Source organism: Thamnophis sirtalis, unplaced genomic scaffold (genome assembly GCF_051295495.1).
Source record: "Thamnophis sirtalis isolate CommonGarterSnake01/CBP01778 unplaced genomic scaffold, rThaSir2_p1.2 scaffold_3, whole genome shotgun sequence".
NCBI lineage: Eukaryota > Metazoa > Chordata > Lepidosauria > Squamata > Natricidae > Thamnophis > Thamnophis sirtalis.
Window position 1 is genome coordinate 3,642,466 of NW_028261383.1, and position 21,648 is coordinate 3,664,113.

Sequence of the window (21,648 nt, forward strand, 5' to 3'; positions counted from 1 at the left end):
AGGCAGACTCCATATATGTCCTTCAGGATAACCACCCTGGTGAAAGTTTGAGAAAGGAATGAAGGAATCCATTTATTCTAAAGTGGAAAATACTTCCCTCACTAGAGGTGGAGGCCTCAGGCACAACCTGCCCCCTATTTTATTTATGCTGCTTTAATCTATCATTCCCCAGGAAGATAAAGACCATTTCATAGGTTCACGAGGTAGGCTTGTACCAGCTCATCTATTTCAACCTTCCTGAAGATGGCACTAACTTTCTTTCCTTCAATAACCCAGATTCTTTGTGCAGCAATCTTTTTAGCTTCTTCTCCAATTGTAAAGAGGCAAGAAGACCATAGTTCCTAATATAATTTGTCAGTTGTACAATCCAAGAGGATTTCAATTGAAATGATGTCTGTTCTAACACAGATACAATTATATATCCTTGATTAGTTTCTACCCATTGCTTCTTGTTCTGCCCCCAGGTGCTTTGGAAAATAGTTTGACTCCCTCTTCTTTGTGGCAGTCCCTGATATATTGGAACACTGCTATCATGTCTTCTCTAGCCCTTCTTTTCATTAAACAAAATATACCCAGTTCCTCAACCCTTCCTCATACGTTTTAGCCTCCAGTCCCCTAATCATCTTTGTTGCTCTTCTCTGCACTCTTTCTAGAGTCTCCACATCTTTTCTACATTGTGGCGACCAAAACTAGATGCAGTGTTCCAAGTGTGGCCTTACCAAGGCATTATAAAGTGGTATTAACACTTCACGTGATCTTGATTCTATCCCTCTGTTTATGTAGCCTAAAACTGTGTTGTCTTTTTTGGTAGCTGCTGCACACGGATGGCTCATATTTAAATGGTTGTCCACTAGGACTCCAAGATCCCTTTCAAAGTTACTACTATTTAGCAAGGTACCACCTTTACTGTACCTGTGATTGGGTTCCTTTTAATACAGGTAGCTCACAACTTATGACCTCAACTGAGCCCAAATTTTCTGCTGTTAAGTTAATGTTGCCCCATTTTTATGATCTTCCTTGACACAGTTGTTAAATGAATCACTGCAGATCATAAGTAGGCAACACTGTTGTTAAGCAGATTTGGCTTCCCCATTGATTCTGTGTGTCAAAATGTTGCAAAAGGTGATCACATCACCTTGGGTCACAAAAACAATCATATGTATAAACCAGTTGCCAAGCATCTGAATTTTGATCACATGATCATGGGGGTGCTACAAAGGTTGTCAGTATGAAAAATGGTCATAAGTCACTTTTTTCAGTGCCACTGTAACTTTGAACAGTTATTAAATGAACTGTTGTAAGTCGAGGACTACCTGTAGTGATATCTGTTTTCAGCCCCAAATGTTAGCTCCATGTAAGAGCTTGGGGTAACCTCGGTCTTATATACTTTAGTAGTTTAGGACTAAGGAAGCTGGATAACTATGAGTTTTTTAAATTGAGCAAGACATTTACTCTTGTCTAAGTCAATTGCATTGATGGTGAGGGAGCCAAGCTACAGTCTCAGAGAAAAGTGGAATACTGAATGGTTTTACTTGTTTTATTGGCTCACAATTGAATAGCCATCTATGGCTACTATTTCATTTTTGAAAGAACTGTTTGTTTGATTATTGATTAATTGGTTTATTGGTTTATTGGTTTATTGGTTTATTGGTTTATTGGTTTATTGGTTTATTGGTTTATTGGTTTATTGGTTTATTGGTTTATTGGTTTATTGGTTTATTGGTTTATTGGTTTATTGGTTTATTGGTTTATTGGTTTATTGGTTTATTTAACATATAGAAAGTACTACTTCCATCTCCCACCTGGGGGATGGCAGATATTATTTAATTGTGTAAATAAGTCTGCCAAATGGAAGACCCCCAATACCAATATATTTTTAATAGTTCAGCCAGTAGGAAATTCTCACTACGGTCTTTATTTCTATTGAAAACTTTTTTATGATGAATTTGACTACAAGAAGATTAGGGCAAAAATAATTTAAATATTGCCTAATATCATTTTATTTTTTTTAACTAAATAGTTAATAGTAGTGGTCAGTATAAGTCAATAAGACATATGTGTTTTGTCAAAAATTGGTAAGATAATCCATTGGGATTCTTTTCATGAATCTGGGATTTGTTTACCATTTAAAATGTCATTACTTTGGCTAAGTTCATGTACAAAATATCAGCTTCCCATCATTGCTGCCAGCTTCCTTTTTATGGTGGACTATTTGATTGGACAGAGAGGCTTTCTTCACTTTCACAAGTTTGCAGCAGAAGCCTCCAAAGCAATGGAGATGATGTCATGAGTGGATTTGAGCCAAGGTGGCGCAGTGGTTAAAATGCAGCACTGCAGGCTACTGCTAGATCAGCAGGTCAGCGGTTCAAATCTCACCGGCTCAGGGTTGACTCAGCCTTCCATCCTTCCGAGGTGGGTAAAATGAGGACCCAGATTGTTGGGGGCAATATGCTGACTCTCTGTAAACCGCTTAGAGAGGCCTGAAAGGCCTATGAAGCGGTATATAAGTCTACTGCTATATATGGCTATTTTGATTCCTCCTCACTGAGTATTCCAATGTCCACAATGACAACTAAAACAGCTGTGATGAGAAGCAGCCTTGAATTCTAAAGAGAACTTATGGCTAGATCTATTGTTCACCCACCCTGTTCACTTTACCAGATCAAGAAACACACAAACATACACAAACCTGAGGGACTTTGTAGGTTCCTACTAATGTAGACATCTGCATGGAGACTTCCCTAAAAGCTCCATCAATAACAGCCAGAAGGTTTTCCCTTGCTCCACAGCTATAGTTAGGAACATTGGCTTCTCCAGTAGAAAGCATGTCCATTAAGGCATCCGAAGTGTGGAGAGTGCTCAAATAGTTGTCATGGATGTTGTAGCCAAGGGTGAGGTTTTGCAGGAGTTGGGTATTCTTGTTGATCACTTGAATTGGGAGAATGAAGGGTAGCATTTCTTGAAGACTAGAATCTTTAATCCTGTACAAATATGTCCATGTTATTATCATCAACATGTATAAATATATATTTATTAATTTATTATTTGTCCCCACAAGCCTATCGAGTATTAAAGCAATATTGATCAAGAGACAGGTCATTGTCACCCATCATCATTTAGGTTTTTCTGACATTGAGAAGATGAGATGGTGATAGTCCTCCATCAGGGTTACAAGTCACAAATACTTCATTATTTGCAATAGTAGATATTTTTATTTGTCAAACAATCAGGATTCAGAATTGTTTAATCATGAAAGAAGGTATAATATACTGTATAAATATATTGTATAGAAGCAACATGAGGGAGGAATAAGTCATCCAGCAAAGCAATTATAAAAACAAATCATTCTTATTCCTATAAGGAGCCGTAGTTAACATGGACTGGCAGGCAACTACAAACTTTCAATGATTATGCAAAATAAACATCAGTATTAAAGAGTTGAACTCAGGACTGAAAGGGGAGGAGAAGATGATCTGGACTTCTGTGTCTGTCTTCCTCAAGTTAATACAATAGCAGAGTTGGAAGGGACCTTGGAGGTCTTCTAGTCCCACCCCCTGCCTAGGCAGGAAACCCTATACTGTTTCAGACAAATGGCTATCCAACATCTTCATAAAGACTTCCAGTGTTGGAGCATTCACAACTTCTGGAGGCAAGCTGTTCCACTGATTAATTGTTCTAACTGTCAGGAAATTTCTTCTCAGATCTAAGTTGCTTCTCTCCTTGATTAGTTTCCACCCATTGCTTCTTGTTCTACCCTCAGGTACCTTGGAAAATAGCTTGACTCCCTCTTCTTTGTGACAATCCCTGAGATATTGGAACACTGCTATCATGTCTCCCCTAGTCCTTCTTTCTATTAAACTAGACATACCCAGTTCTTCATATGTTTTAGTCTCCAGTCCCCTAATCATCTTTGTTGCTCTTCTCTGCACTCTTTCTAGAGTCTCCACATCTTTTCTATATTGTGGCGTTCTATACCACCTATACTGTACCTGTGCATTTTCTTTTTCTTTTCACCTTTGAATTTCATTTTATTAGATAGTGCCCAATGTTCAAGTTTGTCAAGATCCTTCTGTATCTTAAGCCTATCTTTTGGAGTGTTGGCTATTCCTGCCAGCTTGGTGTTATCTGCAAATTTGATGAATTCCCCATTTATTCCCTCATCCAAATCATTGATGAAGATGTTGAAAAGTACTGGGCCTAAAACAGAGCCTTGGGGTACTCCACTGCATACTTCCCTCCATGTAGATGCAGTTCTACTAAGGACTACACGTTGAGTGTGGTTGGTCAACCAGTTACGAATCCATCTGGTGGTGATGCTGTCTAACCCACATTCTTCTACTTTATCTAGTAGTAGGTTATGGTCTACCTTATCAAATGCCTTACTGAAGTCCAAGTAAACTATATCAATGGCATTCCTCTGGTCCACTAATTTTGTCACTTCGTCAAAGAATGCAATAAGATTAGTCTGGCATGATCTGTTTTTGACAAACCCATGTTGGCTTTTGGCTTTTACTTTGTTTACTTCTAGATGTTTGCTAATTCGTTGCTTGATTGTCTTTTCAGAATCTTCCCTGGTATTCAGGTCAGGCTGATAGGTCTATAGTTTCCTGGATCTATTTTTTTTTCCTTTTTTGAAGATGGGAACCACATCAGCTCTTTTCCCGAAGAGTGTTAGAAATGCAAATGCGGGAAATGCAACTCCATTGCACTGAATGACTTACGGAGAAGAAATATAACGAGCCCCATTGAACTGCAATGGTTCAAGTGAAGGTTTTGTTGCAGTTTCAACCACACTGATGATGTGGTCTCCTGGCCCATAATAGTTCCATGGATTTCCTCTGTCTTGCTGCTTCAAAGTTGGGGGGCATTTTGTTCTGAGCCTCCCAGAGTTTCTTTGGATCAATACAAGCAACAGCATCATAAACAAAAGCAGGAAGTCCATTGCTGCTTGTGCTGAATCAGCCAGTATTTCTAAACAATGTTAGAAAAAATTCAATGCACTTTCATAAGATGGAAATGCCTGTGGCTTTTCTAATTCAGAAAGAGACAAACCAAGCTTGACATGGAAAAGAGAGAAATATACATTTAAAGCACATCACTTGCCTGTCCTAAATCTATGAAGAATACTCATCATGTCTAAAAGGTTTTATCCTTTTCCAATGCAAGAATCCTTCCATTCTGTTTCATTCTGATGTTTACATCAAAGGCAGTCACTGGAGAAGTAGAAAAAGAGGTTTCAAAGACTGGGATGAAGATAATTACAGTAATAAGCAACTTCTCCTCTGGGAATCCTGATCTTCTTTGGGGCTAGAGAAAAAAATATTGGTGAAAAATCAGACACACCTATGGGGACACTATTGTTCAGTGGTTCTGGCTTTTCCTACTGGGACATGTTTGGAAATTAGCATTGGAAGAAGAAAGTTAAATCCCAGTTGAAAAACATGTGATGCCCTTCTGGATGGTATCTTCTGTTCCATATTTTCAATACTAACAGATACTAGACAAGCTCATCCTCCATCTTTGCTGTTGGTGACTATTATATGCTGATGATATTGGTTTGTGATTGGCTAAACATACTCAACATGTTGTCCTCAACAGAACTATATCCTCATGGATGGAAATAAGCAGTGGGGTACCCAAAGGTTCCATTTTAGACCAAATACTCTTCAGTATCTTCATAAGCAATCTACACAAGGGAATCGAAGGGGAATTCATCAAATTTGCACATGACACTAAGCTGATAGGAATAGCCAACACCCCAAAAGACAAGCTCAATAGCAATAGCAATAGCACTTAGACATATATTGCTTCACAGTGCTTTATGCCCTTCTCTAAGCAGTTTAGAAGTTTACAGTATCGGCATATTGTCCCCAACAATCTGGGTCCTCATTTTACCCACCTCAGAAGAAAAGAAGGCTGAGTCAACCTTGAGCCAGTGATGATTAAACTGCCAAACTGCAGCCAGAAGTCAGCAGAAGTAGCTTTCAGTACTGTATTCTAACCACTGTGCCACCACAGCTCCGCCAAAAGGTTCTTGACAGACTTGAACAATGGGCCCTATTTAACAAAATGAAATTCAACATAGATAAACGTAAGATTCTACACCGAGGCAAGAAAAAAATGGTATAGGTATAGACTAGGTGAAACTTGGCTTAATGCCAGCACCTACAAGGATTTTGCAGTCCTAGTGGACAATCACTTAAATATGAGTCAACAGCACTGACGTGTAGTCTGGGTAGGCACAGCCTCACCACTGTCATCATGAAAAGGGGAAAAAATGTAAAAGGAAAAAGGCGAGTGCTGAGGTGAGGCTAGCTAGCTGCTGCCTCACCGTGAATGACTGCCTAACTATTTAAAAAGCCTCTAAAAAAGCGTCCTCTACTATGAGGTGGAAGAACTGTGTGCCTCATCTAGTCTAGTCTGACTTCTAAGGCATTCATAAAATCGCTCGAGCAGAGTTAAGCGAGGGTTAAAAGCCTAAAAAATCCTGAGGTAGATGAGGTGCGCAGTTCTTCTGCCTCATAGTAGAGGACGCTTTTTTAGAGGCTTCAACTCTGTCATTCTGTTTAAAGCTGCAGCATCGCGCCTGCTCTTCCTCCTCTCTTTCTCCATTTCTGATGCCCCCACGCCACACTCCCTCTTTTCCTTCAGATTTCCTTTTTCCTTTTTTCTTTAATAAATACAATGCCAGTTGCATTGAGGATTGAGTCTTCTCTGTTGAGTTAACCTTGCATGAATTGCAAAGGGAGGAAGATTGGGGAGTGGGGGAATGCGAGCCTACCAAAGCTTCCGACAAATAGGTGGGTTAGTCAGTGGGCAATATTCCCTCTAAGGGGCATGCCTGCACGGCCGCACACATAACAAGAAAACACCGCACACCAGTTTCCAACTGCCGCATAGTGTTTTTTAATGTGTTAAAATGATTTAAAATATTCCCCCTCCCTCCCTCCTCTCTCTGCATGGAACTCTCTCCTGAAGTCAAGGAAGACTCTGCCTGGAGACTGATGACGCTGCAGAAGAGAGAATTCTCATTGGTCCTCTAGGGCTTCATTGGTTCCTGGGAAAATGCAATTCGCTGGTTGTAGCCTGCATTTCTCTGCACATCCAGCATTTCTCAGGCATTGTGATGACATCTCCCTTTGCTTTGTGGAGAGAGGGAAGCAGCGTGGAATTGGACTGCCTGAGCCAAAGTGGTCAACAGGATCTTGAGACCTGATTTTTGAGCAGTACCAATCCATTCCACTTTCCTTTCCCTTTCTCTCCTTCTATCTTCCTTTCCTTTTCCTTTCCTTTCTCTTTTTCTTTCCTTACTTCTTCTTCTTTCCCATTTCCTTTCCTTTCCCTCACCCTTCCTCCCCTTCCTTCCTTCCTGGGGGTCTGAGGGAGAGGGAGTGGACCCTTTTCATCCTTGCCCCCCTCCCCAACATCTGCTCTGATGGCAAATGTGCTTTGTTGTGTGTTACAATATGTGTAAAGAATGCTGATATGAGACCTTAAACATAACCCTTTAACTGCTGCCAATCAAATGTTGGATAAGATAATTTGTAGGATTTTAATGTTTGTAAATCTGATTGTGATGACATCAGTGCCTCACCAGCCATAAACCTCACCACATGTCACTGGTCAACAGTGTGCTGCAGAAGCCCCCAAAACCAAGAAAAAGAGGTCATTAATCTAATCAAGAGAATTCCTAGTCTTAAAAAAGAACTTTCCTCTTTACAGAGTCAAAATATTTCTTGGAATAATAATTCACTGCCATGAAATTGGATTAGCAGTACCCTGGAGAAAGGGAGAAGGGCTATCATCTGGTTGGGCTTTATGGGAAATGTTGGCCAAGCATCAGGATAAACAACCTGAAGGAACAACATCACCGCTTCAGAGTTGTAGTACTAGGAGTGACCCTGGGAACATAGCAGCCATCCCACTATCATTGACATCAGTAGCTGAACCCACAAAGAAAACCAAAAGCTCAGGAAGAGGAAAGGGTTGGGAAAAAAACCCTTCAGACTGAACTTTTCCATTTGTTCTAACATAATTCACTCAGCAGAAAAAAAATCATATAAATGAATGGAGTGTGAAAAGAGTTTCAAGATGAGTTGCTTCTAAGATAACTTCCAGAGGGACAGCATCCTTTTAACTGTATTAATGTGGAGATCTGCCACTCCAGTGCTAGAGCAGTGATTGATGGGCAGAAATGTGATGCTAGCAGATGATTGGGATGAAAACACAGCTGGGAATATTGAAAGAGAGAGAAGAAAGGAAAGGTAAAGTATATTGGAGAAGTAAAAAGGTGGGGTAGCCAGGAGCAACTGGTCCTTTGAAGATCAAGCCTTATGCGCTCAAAGATAGTTACCTTACTTAAAAAGCTAATAATGGAAAAGAAGGTGAGAAGGGATTTGGGGATCATTTGAGAGAATTGGCTGGATTCCTGGATGCTATGGGAAACTGGCAAAGCTGGAAACTGAATTGTTTGACCAAACCTGGAATTGTGTTAGGGTTATCAGTTTTGAATACTTTTTACATATTTAATTAATACTGTTTTGTGTTTGTGTGAAACCTATGTTCTTTTGGCACCTTTAACAAAGTTAAAGGTGCCAAGAGCCGAGGTGGTGCAGTGGTTAGGGTGCAGTACTGCAGGCCACTTCAGCTGACTGTTATCTGCAGTTCAGCGGTTCTAATATCACCGGCTCAAGGTTGACTCAGCCTTCCATCCTTCCGAGGTGGGTGAAATGAGGACCCAGACTGTGGGGGCAATATGCTGACTCTATAAACCGCTTAGAGAGGGCTGAAAGCCCTATGAAGTGGTATATAAGTCTAACTGCTATTGCTAACGTTGACAATGGTTCAAATCCTGGAGTTGACCAATGGCCTTCCAACACCTGTATCAGGTTGAGCCCCAAAGTGAGGGAGAAGACTTCTCCTTCAATCCTCTTCTGGCTCCCCAAAGGGCTGTTGGGAAGGGAGAAACTGGTTGATAATGAAGAAAGGAGGTGGCAGCAAGGAAACCAAACTGGCCATTGGCTGTTCACCCATAAGCAGGAATCCTCAGAACTGAAGGACTTGGAGGAGGGGAAGGTTTGAGGGTATCTTTTTATTTATTTATTTTTAATTTTATTTGGTTTGTCAAGCATGTATGAGAAAGCAAGTATAAATACCAATAAAACATATAAACATATGTATAAACAGATATACATGTACACATAAGAAATGAGTGCAAATAAATGGGAACAGTAGGACAGGGACGGTAGACATGCTGGTGTGCTTATGCATTTCTCCCTTACAGACCTCTTAGGAATCAGTCCATGGTAGACAGTTTAAGATTGAGGGGTTGAGGATGTAACTACAGAGTCAGGTAATGTATTCCAGGCATTGATCACTCTGTTGCTGAAGTTGTATTTTCTGCAATGAAGTTTGGAGTGGTATACTTTGAGATTGAATCTATTGTTTGCCCGTGTATTATTGTGGTTGAAGCTGAAGTGCTCATTGACAGGAAGGACGTTGTAGCAGACAATTTTGTGATCTAAGCTTAGGTCAGACTGTAGGCGGCATAGTTCTAGGTTGTCCAGGTCCAAAATATCAAGTCTAGTGGCATACGATATTCTATTGCAAGCAGAAGAGTGGAGTACTCTTCTCGTGAAATACCTCTGGACTCACTCCAATGTATTAATGTCCATTATACAGTGTGGATTCCAGGCAGATGGGCTGTATTTCAGAATTGTTCTGGCAAAGATTTTGCATAACATTAACACTAGAGAATCAAGGAGTTTCCCTCTTTAAAAGATTCCTTTCTTCTATGAACCAGTAGAAATCACAGACTAACCATAAGCTTTTAAATTGACAGCCACTTGATATGTTGCAAACAGTACTTGCATGCAACCTTGTCTGGAAGACACAAGCTATAAAAATGTACTGTACATTGCAGGAAATTCCTTACCAGAAATGTGAAAGTCCTGCGTTGATTATACCTTAAGCGAGAATGATACACAACTCCATTTTTATGTGAAAGGTATAAATTATTAAGGTTGGGTAAGAATAATAAAGCAAAATCAGATCTGAGGTTCATGTGGCAAATTCCCAAATGTAATTCTCCCCTTCTAAGAGACTTCCCCTCTCCATTGGTTCAGGTTTATCTAATCACATTCAAACCAGATGTGTTTGAAGCAGCCATCCTTGATGTGCAGCTGCATTCCTGATAGACAGTTGTCCTTGAGGTCTTGTCTCCAACTGGCACAATGAACAGTGGAGTTCTTCTCTCTTCCCAATCAGTTTCCCTCCCCCTAAAGTTCATGGCAGACTGGCACCAAAACAAAGTTAAGTGGGTATGTGAGGTGGCAGCTCCAATAGTTCAGAACCTTAGCCTAAAGAAGCTGGAATTGGAGGGTAGGAGAGCAGAATCCACAAAGAAGATGAAGCTTGATCGGGAGCTTAATTAAATGAAGGTTGCTGAAAAAGAGCACATTAGGAGGAACAGAAGAAGCACCAACACCAGTTCGAGCTGTTGAAGTTGCAACACCACCTCTTTTTCACTTACCATTCTCCTCCCTGAATAATCCAGAGTTGAGGGAATGGAAATACCTAAATTAATTTAGTTGACTAAATTAGTGGGCCAGTGAAATACAGTGAACATAGTACACTTGGATTTCAGAAAGGCATTTGACAAACTAGACCACAACCTATTTCTTGACAACCTAAAAATAACGTGGAATAGACAGCATCATCACCAGATGGATTTGTTTATCCCTGCCAAAGCGACTGATAAATCTCACTCAATGTGAGTTTAGAAATTCAACTCAGCCCTTTTGGGAAATGGATTAGGTTTATGTTGGGCTACTAACGGGGGCAACTTCTGGCAAACCAAGCCCAAATAGAGTCCCACTCCATCAAAACACCTAGCAGTTTCAGTGTCATTGCACATACCAGAGAAACCTCTATTAGGTTTCTAATCACCCGCCCGAGTGTTTGATTGCTGAATGAAAGTTGTGTTTTATTATTTTTCTTTTGTTCACCAATTGTTTTGTTTTGACCTTGCACTTCCCCTCCCCTGTGGTTGTAAGCCGCCCTGAGTCCCCTCAGGGAAAAGGGCGGCATATAAATCCCAATAAACCTAAACCTAAACCTAAACCTATTGGAGGCATGGGCCATGCTTGATTCTGGAGCCAGACAGAACTTTAAAGACCTCCAGTTTGCTTCAGACCATTGTATTTCTACATACACTCTCCAATCACCCCAGTGGTTCAAAAAAAAAATCAAAGGCTGTACACTATGATCAGTTCCTTTGGCTTGGATCACACCACCATTGAATAATTTCTTTTTCTTGCCAATAATTTTGGAATATCTAGAACACCTACAAAATGTTCATCTATTTGTCAAGCTGGACTTTAGGGGTGCTTCTACAATGTCCAATGTATCAAATGACTTTTGACTCTGGAGTAGGATGAAGAAGAGACACTGAACCATTACAGGCCAGGAGGCTATCACACTAGAGAGGTCATTTCTACAACAACACCTATCTTGATATCATACCATGTCAAGCAGTGTCCTTCTACTGCAATTGCTGGATAAGTCACTCCTCTGGTCATGGAATTAACTCACAAATGATTCCATAAGCTCCAAGCATTTCTCAGTTTCCAGAATGTATCTGTTTGCCTGATCCCTTTAGTGAATTACCATCCTATTTTCCTATGGAGAAATGTTTGGGACACATCCGTACCAGGAACAAAGCACAGGTTACTGTTCTCAAGCAGCAGCTGATCAAGATCCATGTGCCTCCATGTGCAACTGGAAAGTCTTCTCCTTTCTAATTGCCCTCCAAGAGATCAACCAAAATCTCCATCTCCTCTCCAATGTAGACCGGACCTGAGTTACAACTTTCATGACAATTATTTGAAACCCAGAGTGGCTTGGGATGCTGGGCTGGACCTGCTCTCAGCTGGGGCAGTCAAGGTTCCCAACTACAGCTGTGAAAGGCAGAAGGACCTCTTCATTGTTCTTGAAGGGACTAAGACTTACATCTCCTCCAAGATTGCCCCCATGTTGGTCGGCTACAAAATCCCAGAGGTTTGTATGTATTAGGTTCTTTAGTCTACTTTCCATACTGTAGGGATCACTAAAAAAAGCTGTAACACCTGAGTAGAATGAAGAGATAAGTGCTTCTTGTGCCAAATTTTCTATCTGCAAAAGGACTTGCTTCTTCATAATAACCACCATGCTTATAACAATTTTGCTTTTCTATTTCTATGAAAGAGCAGTTCACACTGTTGCATATTCTTAATTTCATCTTTTCATTATTTTCATGTCAGCTCTGTTTTGGAAGAACAGAATTCAGTGACATTCAGTCCTTTCCCATTTCTATTTTACAATTTGTAGATAAATCAATTTTCAGAGGAAGGCTGGATAAAATGGCCACAGATTAATAATTTGGACTCTTCCCCCAGGAGGAGAGTCTCTTGTACCTAAAAACCACAACCAAATAATGGAATTTTTAGAGCCTCCTCCACAAACTATATATTTCTGGCATGGTAACAAGATTCCCATTGCACAAGTGTCATGATTGGAAAACCTGGGTGCAGCATCTCAGACCCCATGTAGGCTAAGGGCATTGGCAGATATTCTGCCTTAAGGATTCAAACATGCTGAGTGGACATCTTTGAATTTTACTTTATCCAATTGGAGACATTATCTTCCAAAGACTATCTGAACATATTAAGAAAAATCATTGGTTTGCTTATGTATGGAGAGCAGCTTGGACCATTTTCTTGATGTGGACTGTTGGAAAAAGTTAAGACTTGAAATTCCTCTCTCTCACATTTCTACATTTCTTCTGGTTGTAAGCTGCTCCTTTGTATTCAGATCTGGCCTCAGAATGATGATGTAGCATTTGGGGATGAAGATGCAGCCCAGCAGAGCAGCATTGGAGGACAAGATGGAGAAGACCTGCACAGCCACCATGTATTTTCCTTTGGTGCTCAGATAAGTGGGCACAAAACTCACCCAGACACTGCAGAAGACCAGCATGCTGAAGGTGATCAGCTTGGCTTCATTGAAGGCACCAGGGAGATTCCTGGCCAGGAAAGCCACTGTGAAGCAGACAGCAGACAGAAAGCCCATGTATCCAAGGGCAACATAAAACATGGTGACAGAGCCTTCATTGCATTGTAGTATGATCTCTCTAGGTTGGGAGTGCATGTCAGAATCAGGGAATGGAGGAAAAGTGCTCAACCAGATGCTGCAGATGACAACTTGGAGGCCAGAACAAGAAAGGACAATGGAGTTGGCTAAGCTCTTCCCCAGCCATCTCTGCACTTTGTTTCCTGGTTTTGTGGCCAAGAAGGCCAACACTACTGTGATGGTTTTGGCCAAGATTGAAGAAATTGCAATTGAAAAGATAATGCTGAAGAATGTCTGTCGGAGGAGGCAGGTTACTCTCCTTGGCCGGCCAATGAATAGGAAGGAGGTCAATATGGAAAGCAGGAGGGAAACCAAGAGGATGTAGGAGAGATCACGGTTGTTGGCTCTGACAATTGGTGTTTCCAAGAATTTAATGAAGATCCACAAGCCAAAGCCTGTCATCAAAGAGAGGAACAAGGCAATGGAAGTCAGGATAATCCCCAGACTTTCCTTGTAAGAAAGATAGGTTTTCATCTTGGGAATACAGTGAACTCGATTGGTATTTGGATGTTGATCTTCTGGACATTTTGTACATTTCTCTGCATCTGAAAAAGAGCAAAAAATTGGGTCTCCCTCTAACACGTCCTTTAATTAAATGCATTGTTTGGGTACACTTGTTTTTTATGTGAATGACTTTGTGTAGATTAATTCAATATTTTTTCTTCATTTCTTTCCAGCTAGTACAGCTCAATATTATTTTTCTTTTTCAATGACACCATTTTATCAATGAACTTGTTGAGAGAGAAGGAGGGAGGGAAGAGGAAAGAATTCAAGAAAGGAAGGCAATTACACCCTTTTAGCATTCTACTGTTGAACCTATTGAAAATTGGAGCCCAGCCTTTTGTCAGTGCTTACAGGCATTAATGAGAACCAGCCAGGGGTGGGTTCCTGCCAGTTCTAACCTCTTCTATAGAAGAGGTTCCACAAATCTACAATAAATCTACCATTTAAGTTCTAGCTCCCTCCCTGAAGAGCGAGAGGAGGAATTCTGGGAGTTGAAGTCCACAAGTCTTAAAGCTGTCAAGTTTGAACACCCCTGGGTTTTTTTCTAAAGGGTTAGGGGTGCAAGGGTCTTTTAACTTGACAGCTTTAAGACTTGCATTCTTCAAATGCCAGAGTTTCTGAGCCAATATTTTGGTTGCTAAGCAAGAGTGTTGCTAAGTGAATTTCACCACATTTTACACATTGGCCATTCCCGCCCAGTCACATGGCCGGCAAGCCACTCCCACAAAGCAGGCCACACCTACGGAAGTTCTAAAAAAATTTGAAACCCACCACTGGAACCACCCTACAATGGAATGAATACACGTGAATGATCACTCAGCATTCCTTATGCAGCTGAAGTGGATAAACACTATTTTTGCCATGGAGAAAGAAATGTTAGATGGAGTGACCCTTGAAGATGAGTTGGATATGGAGTGAGGACATCAAAATGCATTTGACACTTTTGTATAAACAGAAAAGAGAGCCATCTTCCCATAAGGTCAAGAAGGAAGTGTCAAGCACAGCTGAAATGATCCAATCTCTTAATGCAAAACTTTAATGAGTTTATCATATTGGGAAAGATGAGGGAAAAACCAAATCTAACTATTTCCTGCACAATCTCATATAGTTAAAGTTCAAAATCTTCCTCCCCCCCATTAAGCCAGGTCACATTATCCAATGGAAATTTCTAGTATTGTTGTGAAAAAATCTTTTTCAGCTCTGGTAAACACCTTCTGAAATTTGGTCCTTGCTTCCCATGGCTGGCATGTTGATGTCTGGATCTTTGTTCTATCTCCCACCGGCTCAGGGTTGACTCAGACTTCCATCCTTCCGAGGTGGGTAAAATGAGGACCCACATTGTTGGGGGCAATATGCTGACCCTCTGTAAACCGCTTAGAGAGGGCTGAAAGCCCTATGAAGCGGTATATAAGTCTACTGCTATTGCTCCCCCTCCCCTCCCCCACCAATAGTCTGTTGCCAAACAGAGAAGCCATAATAGTTGCAACAGCACAAACACAATTTGAAGTTTGACAGGAAGTCTGTCTCATTCCCAACTCTTGATTCCTCTCCTCTCCTTGTCATGGGCAAATATTCACCAATGTCTTTAAAGAAGAGTCTCCAGCAGAACTTGTGGAATGTCAATCACAGGAGACATAAACCCAGGAGTTATCTAAGGCTGACCAAAAAAGACACTACCTGAAGTGATGGAGCAGTCAAAGGATTATTATAAAAGACAAATAGCAAAAGATGTTATCTCTCTCACAATACTCAACCCAGACTTATCCTTAGTCCATGATTTGTATCCCTGTTTGATTGGCATATATACCAGATAAAGCTCCAAGATCATTTCTTCTAATTTACTATGAGATAAATGTATATCTTGATCAAGACTCAAAGAGGTGGGACCCAATCTGGCCAAGCCTTTCAAAATGCACATTCATGTAAAACCTCAGGATTTATGGTCCTTCCCCAAGTCTGCTCTTTTCCTCTGATGGCACCTACCTTCCAGGATGGAGATGGTTCCTTCTGCACAAGGATGACAATTGTAGCAGCAGATGGGCTTCCCTTCCTGAGCCACCTTCATGAATCCAGGAGGACAGTTTTTCACACATCTGGAAATGGACAGGGGCTGAGAAGAGAGAGGGTGGAAATAACATCCATAACATGAATTATTATATAGGATAAGGGATGTGAAACAGAAAAGTCAGGGCATCTCCAGTTCAAGATTTACATTTGCTACATTTGAAACCTACAAGAAATCTAGAGATCATCAAACCTATTTAGCTTCTTGATGTTTGCCTTCTTATTTTCTCTTCTCATGTTTGCCACAGTACAATTTTTAGTTTAAATTCTCAATGTATCTACTCAATAGAAAGTTAAATGGATTTCTGCAATCCTATTGGTAAGACTTTAAAAAAAAGATAATAAAGTATTTTTCCCACCTTGTTCAGCATTTCCATCTTTACAATAGCATTCTCGTTCATGATCAATTTGAAATCTGAGGATCCCACTCTTTCTAGACTCCCAACTGTCACTTTACTAACAGACTTATTGGAGAAAACCACTGTGTTCACAATGTCCAGGTCTGCCACCAGATCTCCATTCCCATCCAAATATACTCCATCGATGGAATTATTATAAAACTGAGAGGTCCGAAGAAAAGGATGAAGCTGGAATGGAAGAGGAAATGGACAATGTTATATAGACACAGAAAGTTACCTGGCAAGACTCCTCTATTTGAGTTGGAATGAAGGATCTGTACTGAGGAACATAGAATAAAAATATTGTTAAAAGGCCCAAGGGTGACTTGGAAAATAAGGATGGTCAAGGATGTCCCTTATCTCTTCCACTCATAATAGTCACTGCAGAGTTTGGAAAACCAATGGAAAGCACAGTATAACAAAAGATACAGCCAGGATAAATTTGTTGTTGTGAATTGCGAAGTCATGTCTGACCCATTGCGACCCCATTCCTGTCCTCTACCATTTCCTTGAGTCCATTTAAGCTTACACCTACTGCTTCATACTCCATCCAGCCCCCTCATTCTCTGTCATCCCTTTCTTCTTTTGCCCTCAATCTTTCCCAGCATTAGGCTCTTCTCCAGTGAAGCCTTCCTTCTCATTAGGTGGCCAAAACATTTGAGTTTCATCTTCGAGATCTGGCCTTCTAAAGAGCAGTCAGGGTTGATTTCTTCTAGAACTGACCGGTTTGATAGCCTTGCAGTCCAAGGGACTCACAGGAGTCTTTTCCAGCACCATAGTTCAAAGGCTTCAATTCTTTGGTGCTCAGCCTTTCTTATGGTCCAGCTTTCATAGCCATACATTGCAACTGGAAAAACCATAGCCTTGACTATATGCACTTTTGCTGATATGGTGATGTCTCTGCTTTTTAGTATGCTGTCTAGATTTGCCATAGCTTTCAAATTTTCATAGCTTCAAATTCACCTGGTCCTGGGATTTTATTATTTTTCTGGATTTTCAGGACTAATTCCACTTTGGCTAACATTATTGGCCTGTTTATTGTCTCCCTTTGTTCTTTTGAGATCGGGGTTATCTTTTCTGTCTTTAAATATTGTTTTATCTTAGTTTCCTCCATACTATCTTGCGCGTACAGTTTTGCGAAGTATTTATGAATAATATGCTTCTTTATTTTTATATTTCTATATTGTAAGCAACTCTAACCAATGAGAGGTGAAATGTAACAAGGGAAAAAAATCAAGAGCAAAAAAAATATATACGGAGTTATTTGCCAGAGGGAAGAATAAAGCAAGTGAAGTGGTCAAGATGCCTCTCTCTTTTCTTCCTATCCAACTTAGGTGAAACCGAATTTAAGTTGGACCAGAATTGTGAAATAAGAAGAAACTTGGGAAACTTGGGATTTAAATTATAATTAACCATACAACTAACTGTAATTTTGGAACTGGATATTATGGAAAGATGGGAATTTGAAGCATTACATGAAATTATAAAAAAGTATGCATAAATCATTAAAATTAACTTTATATAAAATTTTGAAGTTAGAATCTGAGGAGAGGTAGGAAGCGAAGGAAGAAGAGGGGGGGGATAATGAAAGGGTAGAAACAGTGGTAAATAAAAAGCAGACAAAAAATTTCACTGGGTTTGACAGTGGTATAGAAAAAATTGAAAGGGGGGGATGTGTCCCAACAAAGGGAAATAAAAAAAATGACAAAATATTTCACTGGGGTTGGCAGTGGCTTGGGGAAAATTGAAGAGGGAGGACATGGCCCAACAAAGAGAAGGGAGGAGACAGGAATAGAGAATTGGGACAAAAGATTTACTAGAAAAAAATCAGATATTTAGAAATTGTTATGTGGAGAATCTAAAACTGAGGTATGTGATTTACCCTTTTACGTGATAATTAAACTGAGTTGCTAATTGATTGAATATGATAATGGAAAGATAATTAAATATAGGTAAAATATACAAAATATGCATGTATAGAATTCTTAAGAAGCGAGGTATGTATTGCTCCTTATTCTACATAGCAGATCAATGGAATTGTAATGAACATTGAACAGTAAGGATTGTTATTTAAAGACAATTAAAGGTAAGCTAAGCTAAGATATGGAAAAATGGAGAGAGAACATGAAACATACTTACAATGGAAAATTATTGAGACTATAAAGACAGAACTAAAAATTTAGGATGTGTAATGATGTATAACTATACAATATTATGATTAGAATAGTTGGGAATCATAATCAGATCCAAATTCCCGGCCAAAAATAGGTTGGGAGGGGTGGTGGTAAAATATAATTTCTATATATGTATACTTTTTTTTCCTTTCAAAAAAAGAAGGATATATGTTAAAATTAAAGATGTTCATTGAAACAAAATTATAAACACCATCAACATAAAATGGAGGTTGCTCAGAGGCTGAAATACACCAAGTAAATGAGATGAAGAGTGTGGAGTAGAGGAGAGAGATAAGGGAAGAAGAGTGAGTTAGGAGAAAGGCAGGGGGGAGAAGAGGAGAGAAAGAAGGAGTGGAAAGGGGAGAGAGAAGAAGGAGAGAGGAAGGGGAAGTAGAGAAGAGAAGGATGACAGAGGGAAGAAAGGAGGTAGGGAGGAAGAGAAGAGAGGGAGAAGAAAGTGATGGATATGGTACAAATATGGTGTATAGAGAGCAGAAGAGCCAATAATCATTTTGATGGTTTGATGGTAAGATGAATTGATGTAAATATTTAATAATATAAAATAATGTTGGTTATGTAACAGTATACATGTGGTTATTTGTTATGAAAATGGGAAAATAAAAAACTTTAAAAAATTTTTACTACTGGTTCTCCAGAACCTGTCAGAACCTACTGAATTTCATCCCTGATTTTAGAGGAATAAATGGTGTATGCATAGAAAACATGTACCCATACCCCCTCATGAAAGACATGTTGGAACATGCTTCTGTTACAGAAGCAAAAGAATCTGGTTGGGTAGTCAACATGTCCTGCCATTATTGGCAGGCTTAGAAGGAACATTTAAAACCACTGGACTTCCCACAGAAATCTAAGATAACATCAGACAAACCAACATTCCACAGACTGGAAAAAGACAAGAATAGAATCAACTGGCAGCAGAGGTAAAACAGCCATCAGAAAAGCATCAGATCATCTTAATCCTATCAGCAGACAAACGCTGAACTACAATTATGGAAAGAGCACAATATTTTCAAAAAGCAAAAGATGAAATTCAACTTAATTTTTTATATTCAGAATACATTATAACTATGGTCAGGATAATTACACAGTTCTTACAATTTAAAATTAATCCCCAACAGCTATAGAGTGCAGTGCAATAAAAAAATAAATACCTGCCATGCATCCAGTATTGGAGTTTTCAAGTTTTGACCCCATTTATATGTTGTCCTCCTGAGTTTGCATAAATAAGCAGTATTGACGGCTTGTCCCAGAGCCCAGATTGTGTTATAAATGAAATAGCTGTCCAGAGTCAGGATCGGATCCATCTCCTCTTTCCTCAGAGTCTCTAGTTCTTCTCTTTCCCTACACCTTCTCCAGACTTTCACTGAAAAGGCATCCATGGTATAAGAACACAGGAAGGACTTCTCTGCAAAGCGCCTCATCAAAGGATAATACTTTGTATAACCACCATACTTTCCCATTTGATTGTTCTTCATAAGAAAGGAAAAAGTACTATGGAGGTATTTAGTGGGGAAATGCTCATCTCCCAAATAAATAGTGAAGTCCCAGCGGGTTGTGATGATCAGGATTTTTCCTCTAAGAGGTTCAGTGAGCATTTCAAACACCTGATGCATAATTATAACCCCTATAGAGAATGTATTTATGTCTATACCATAAATAAAGACATTCACCTTTCTCCAATTGCGGTAAAGAGGGAGGTCTACGAATACATTCTGAGAAGCTGAGGGAAAGGTTTGTGATAAAACTGGGCAAATGCCATTCTTTATTAGCATGGAAGTCAATGTCCTCATGAACCTTTGTCCGCTGTCAGTGTCTGGAGCAAGGAGACCCACCAAGGTCCACCTGAAATGGAGGACCAGCTTCACAATCCCTGGGTACTGAAGTCCTTCAGTCGGGATCATTGGGTAGAAGAAAGGAAAGTGGATTTTATTACTCAGAACCTGAGAATCGAAACCATAATTGATCTGAAAAGGAAAATAAATAAAGAAATGCTATTTTATTTAAATACCATTACATCAAAAATCTAGCCCTAATCAAGGAATTGTTCCACTGCTAGCAAAGAATAACCTTCTGTAGGGACCTGTTTGGTTATTCTGCTCTTATGTTGTTTCTCCTCTCACTTCAACGTTGTATTTCTTCTTACAAATAGCCTGCAGAGATGCCCAGCAACATTAGGAACGTGCCAGGAAGAGATCTATGTGCTCAGATCCTTCAATCATTTGATAGATTCATCCTCTCTTCATACAATTCCCATAATAGAACTTGGCTCTTCATTTAGGGTAGAAGATGTTTGACTGAAAGTTGCATGTCTAAAAAAATTCTTCTCAATAAAGACACACCTGTGGGATTTTGTAGGTTTCCACCATGGTAGAAATCTGGATGGAGATGTCAGTATTAGCCTCTTCTAGAACAGCCACTGTGTTTCTCTGCCTTCCACAGCTGTAGTTGGGAACGTTGGCCTCGCCCTCCGAAAGGAGGTCCAGCAAAGCCTCTGAGGTCATTAGTTGGTAGAAATTATTTTCATAGATGTTGTAACCAAGGGTGACATTGAATGAAATGTTGGGATCCTTGTTGATCTCCTGGATAGCAAAAAGGAAAGAAAGCATTTTCCAATACTCTGGTGATGCTTTCCTGAATATATTAAAAGATAATTAGTAGAAAGAACATTTAATTAATTTCTCTCAACAGTAATAGTTTTAATCCACCCAATGCTGAGAGTTTTGGGAGCATTGAATTCTGTATCTGATAGATTTTTTTTTTTCAAATCTCCAAAAAATATCTCATCTATTTGATTGTAATTCATCTATTGGATTGATTGCAAAAATAAAAAGGAAAAAAACCTTTAAGTTTAGAAATATATGAATGATTTCCAGCCTTCTTTTCAACAGATAACGTGTCATTTTTGTAAAATCTGAATTTTTCATAATCTAGTCCTCCCACTGTGGGGGGTGCCATGATTTACCCATTGTTATGCATACAATAATCTGCTGTGATTACCATATATAAAATCCATCCATCCACTATAAATCTTTTCTAATTCATTATTCAGAAGTACCAATACAAATAATATTGGTTTATATTTTAAATTATGACACAGTGTAAACTGAATCCCCAACAGCTGAACACCAGTTACCCAGATCCTTCCATCTCTATTTCATATCCAAATTGAATAGCACATTTAATCATGCAATCTGTAACCTGTTACATTTTATATCTGTAACATCTTACATGTTATAACTGTAACATGTAAAAATAAAAATAAAAGTCAAGGAAACTTTGGTCTATTAACAGGAACAAGAAGGTGACAAGCTGCGGGAGAA

General features: G+C 39.6%; 1 protein-coding gene across 1 annotated transcript in view; it reads right to left on the minus strand.

Moving 5' to 3' along the window:
* The window catches only part of LOC148047042 (vomeronasal type-2 receptor 26-like), a 54,395-nt gene that overhangs the window by 1,790 nt on the left and 30,957 nt on the right, over positions 1-21,648 (minus strand). The window contains exons 2-8 of the mRNA XM_087707698.1: positions 20,668-20,907; positions 20,161-20,292; positions 19,480-19,932; positions 16,095-16,322; positions 15,655-15,781; positions 12,806-13,712; positions 2,690-2,981 (exon numbers count right to left, since the gene is read on the minus strand). Coding sequence (XP_087563824.1) covers positions 2,690-2,981; positions 12,806-13,712; positions 15,655-15,781; positions 16,095-16,322; positions 19,480-19,932; positions 20,161-20,292; positions 20,668-20,907 — 2,379 coding nt within the window. The remainder of the gene's footprint in view (positions 1-2,689; positions 2,982-12,805; positions 13,713-15,654; positions 15,782-16,094; positions 16,323-19,479; positions 19,933-20,160; positions 20,293-20,667; positions 20,908-21,648) is intronic.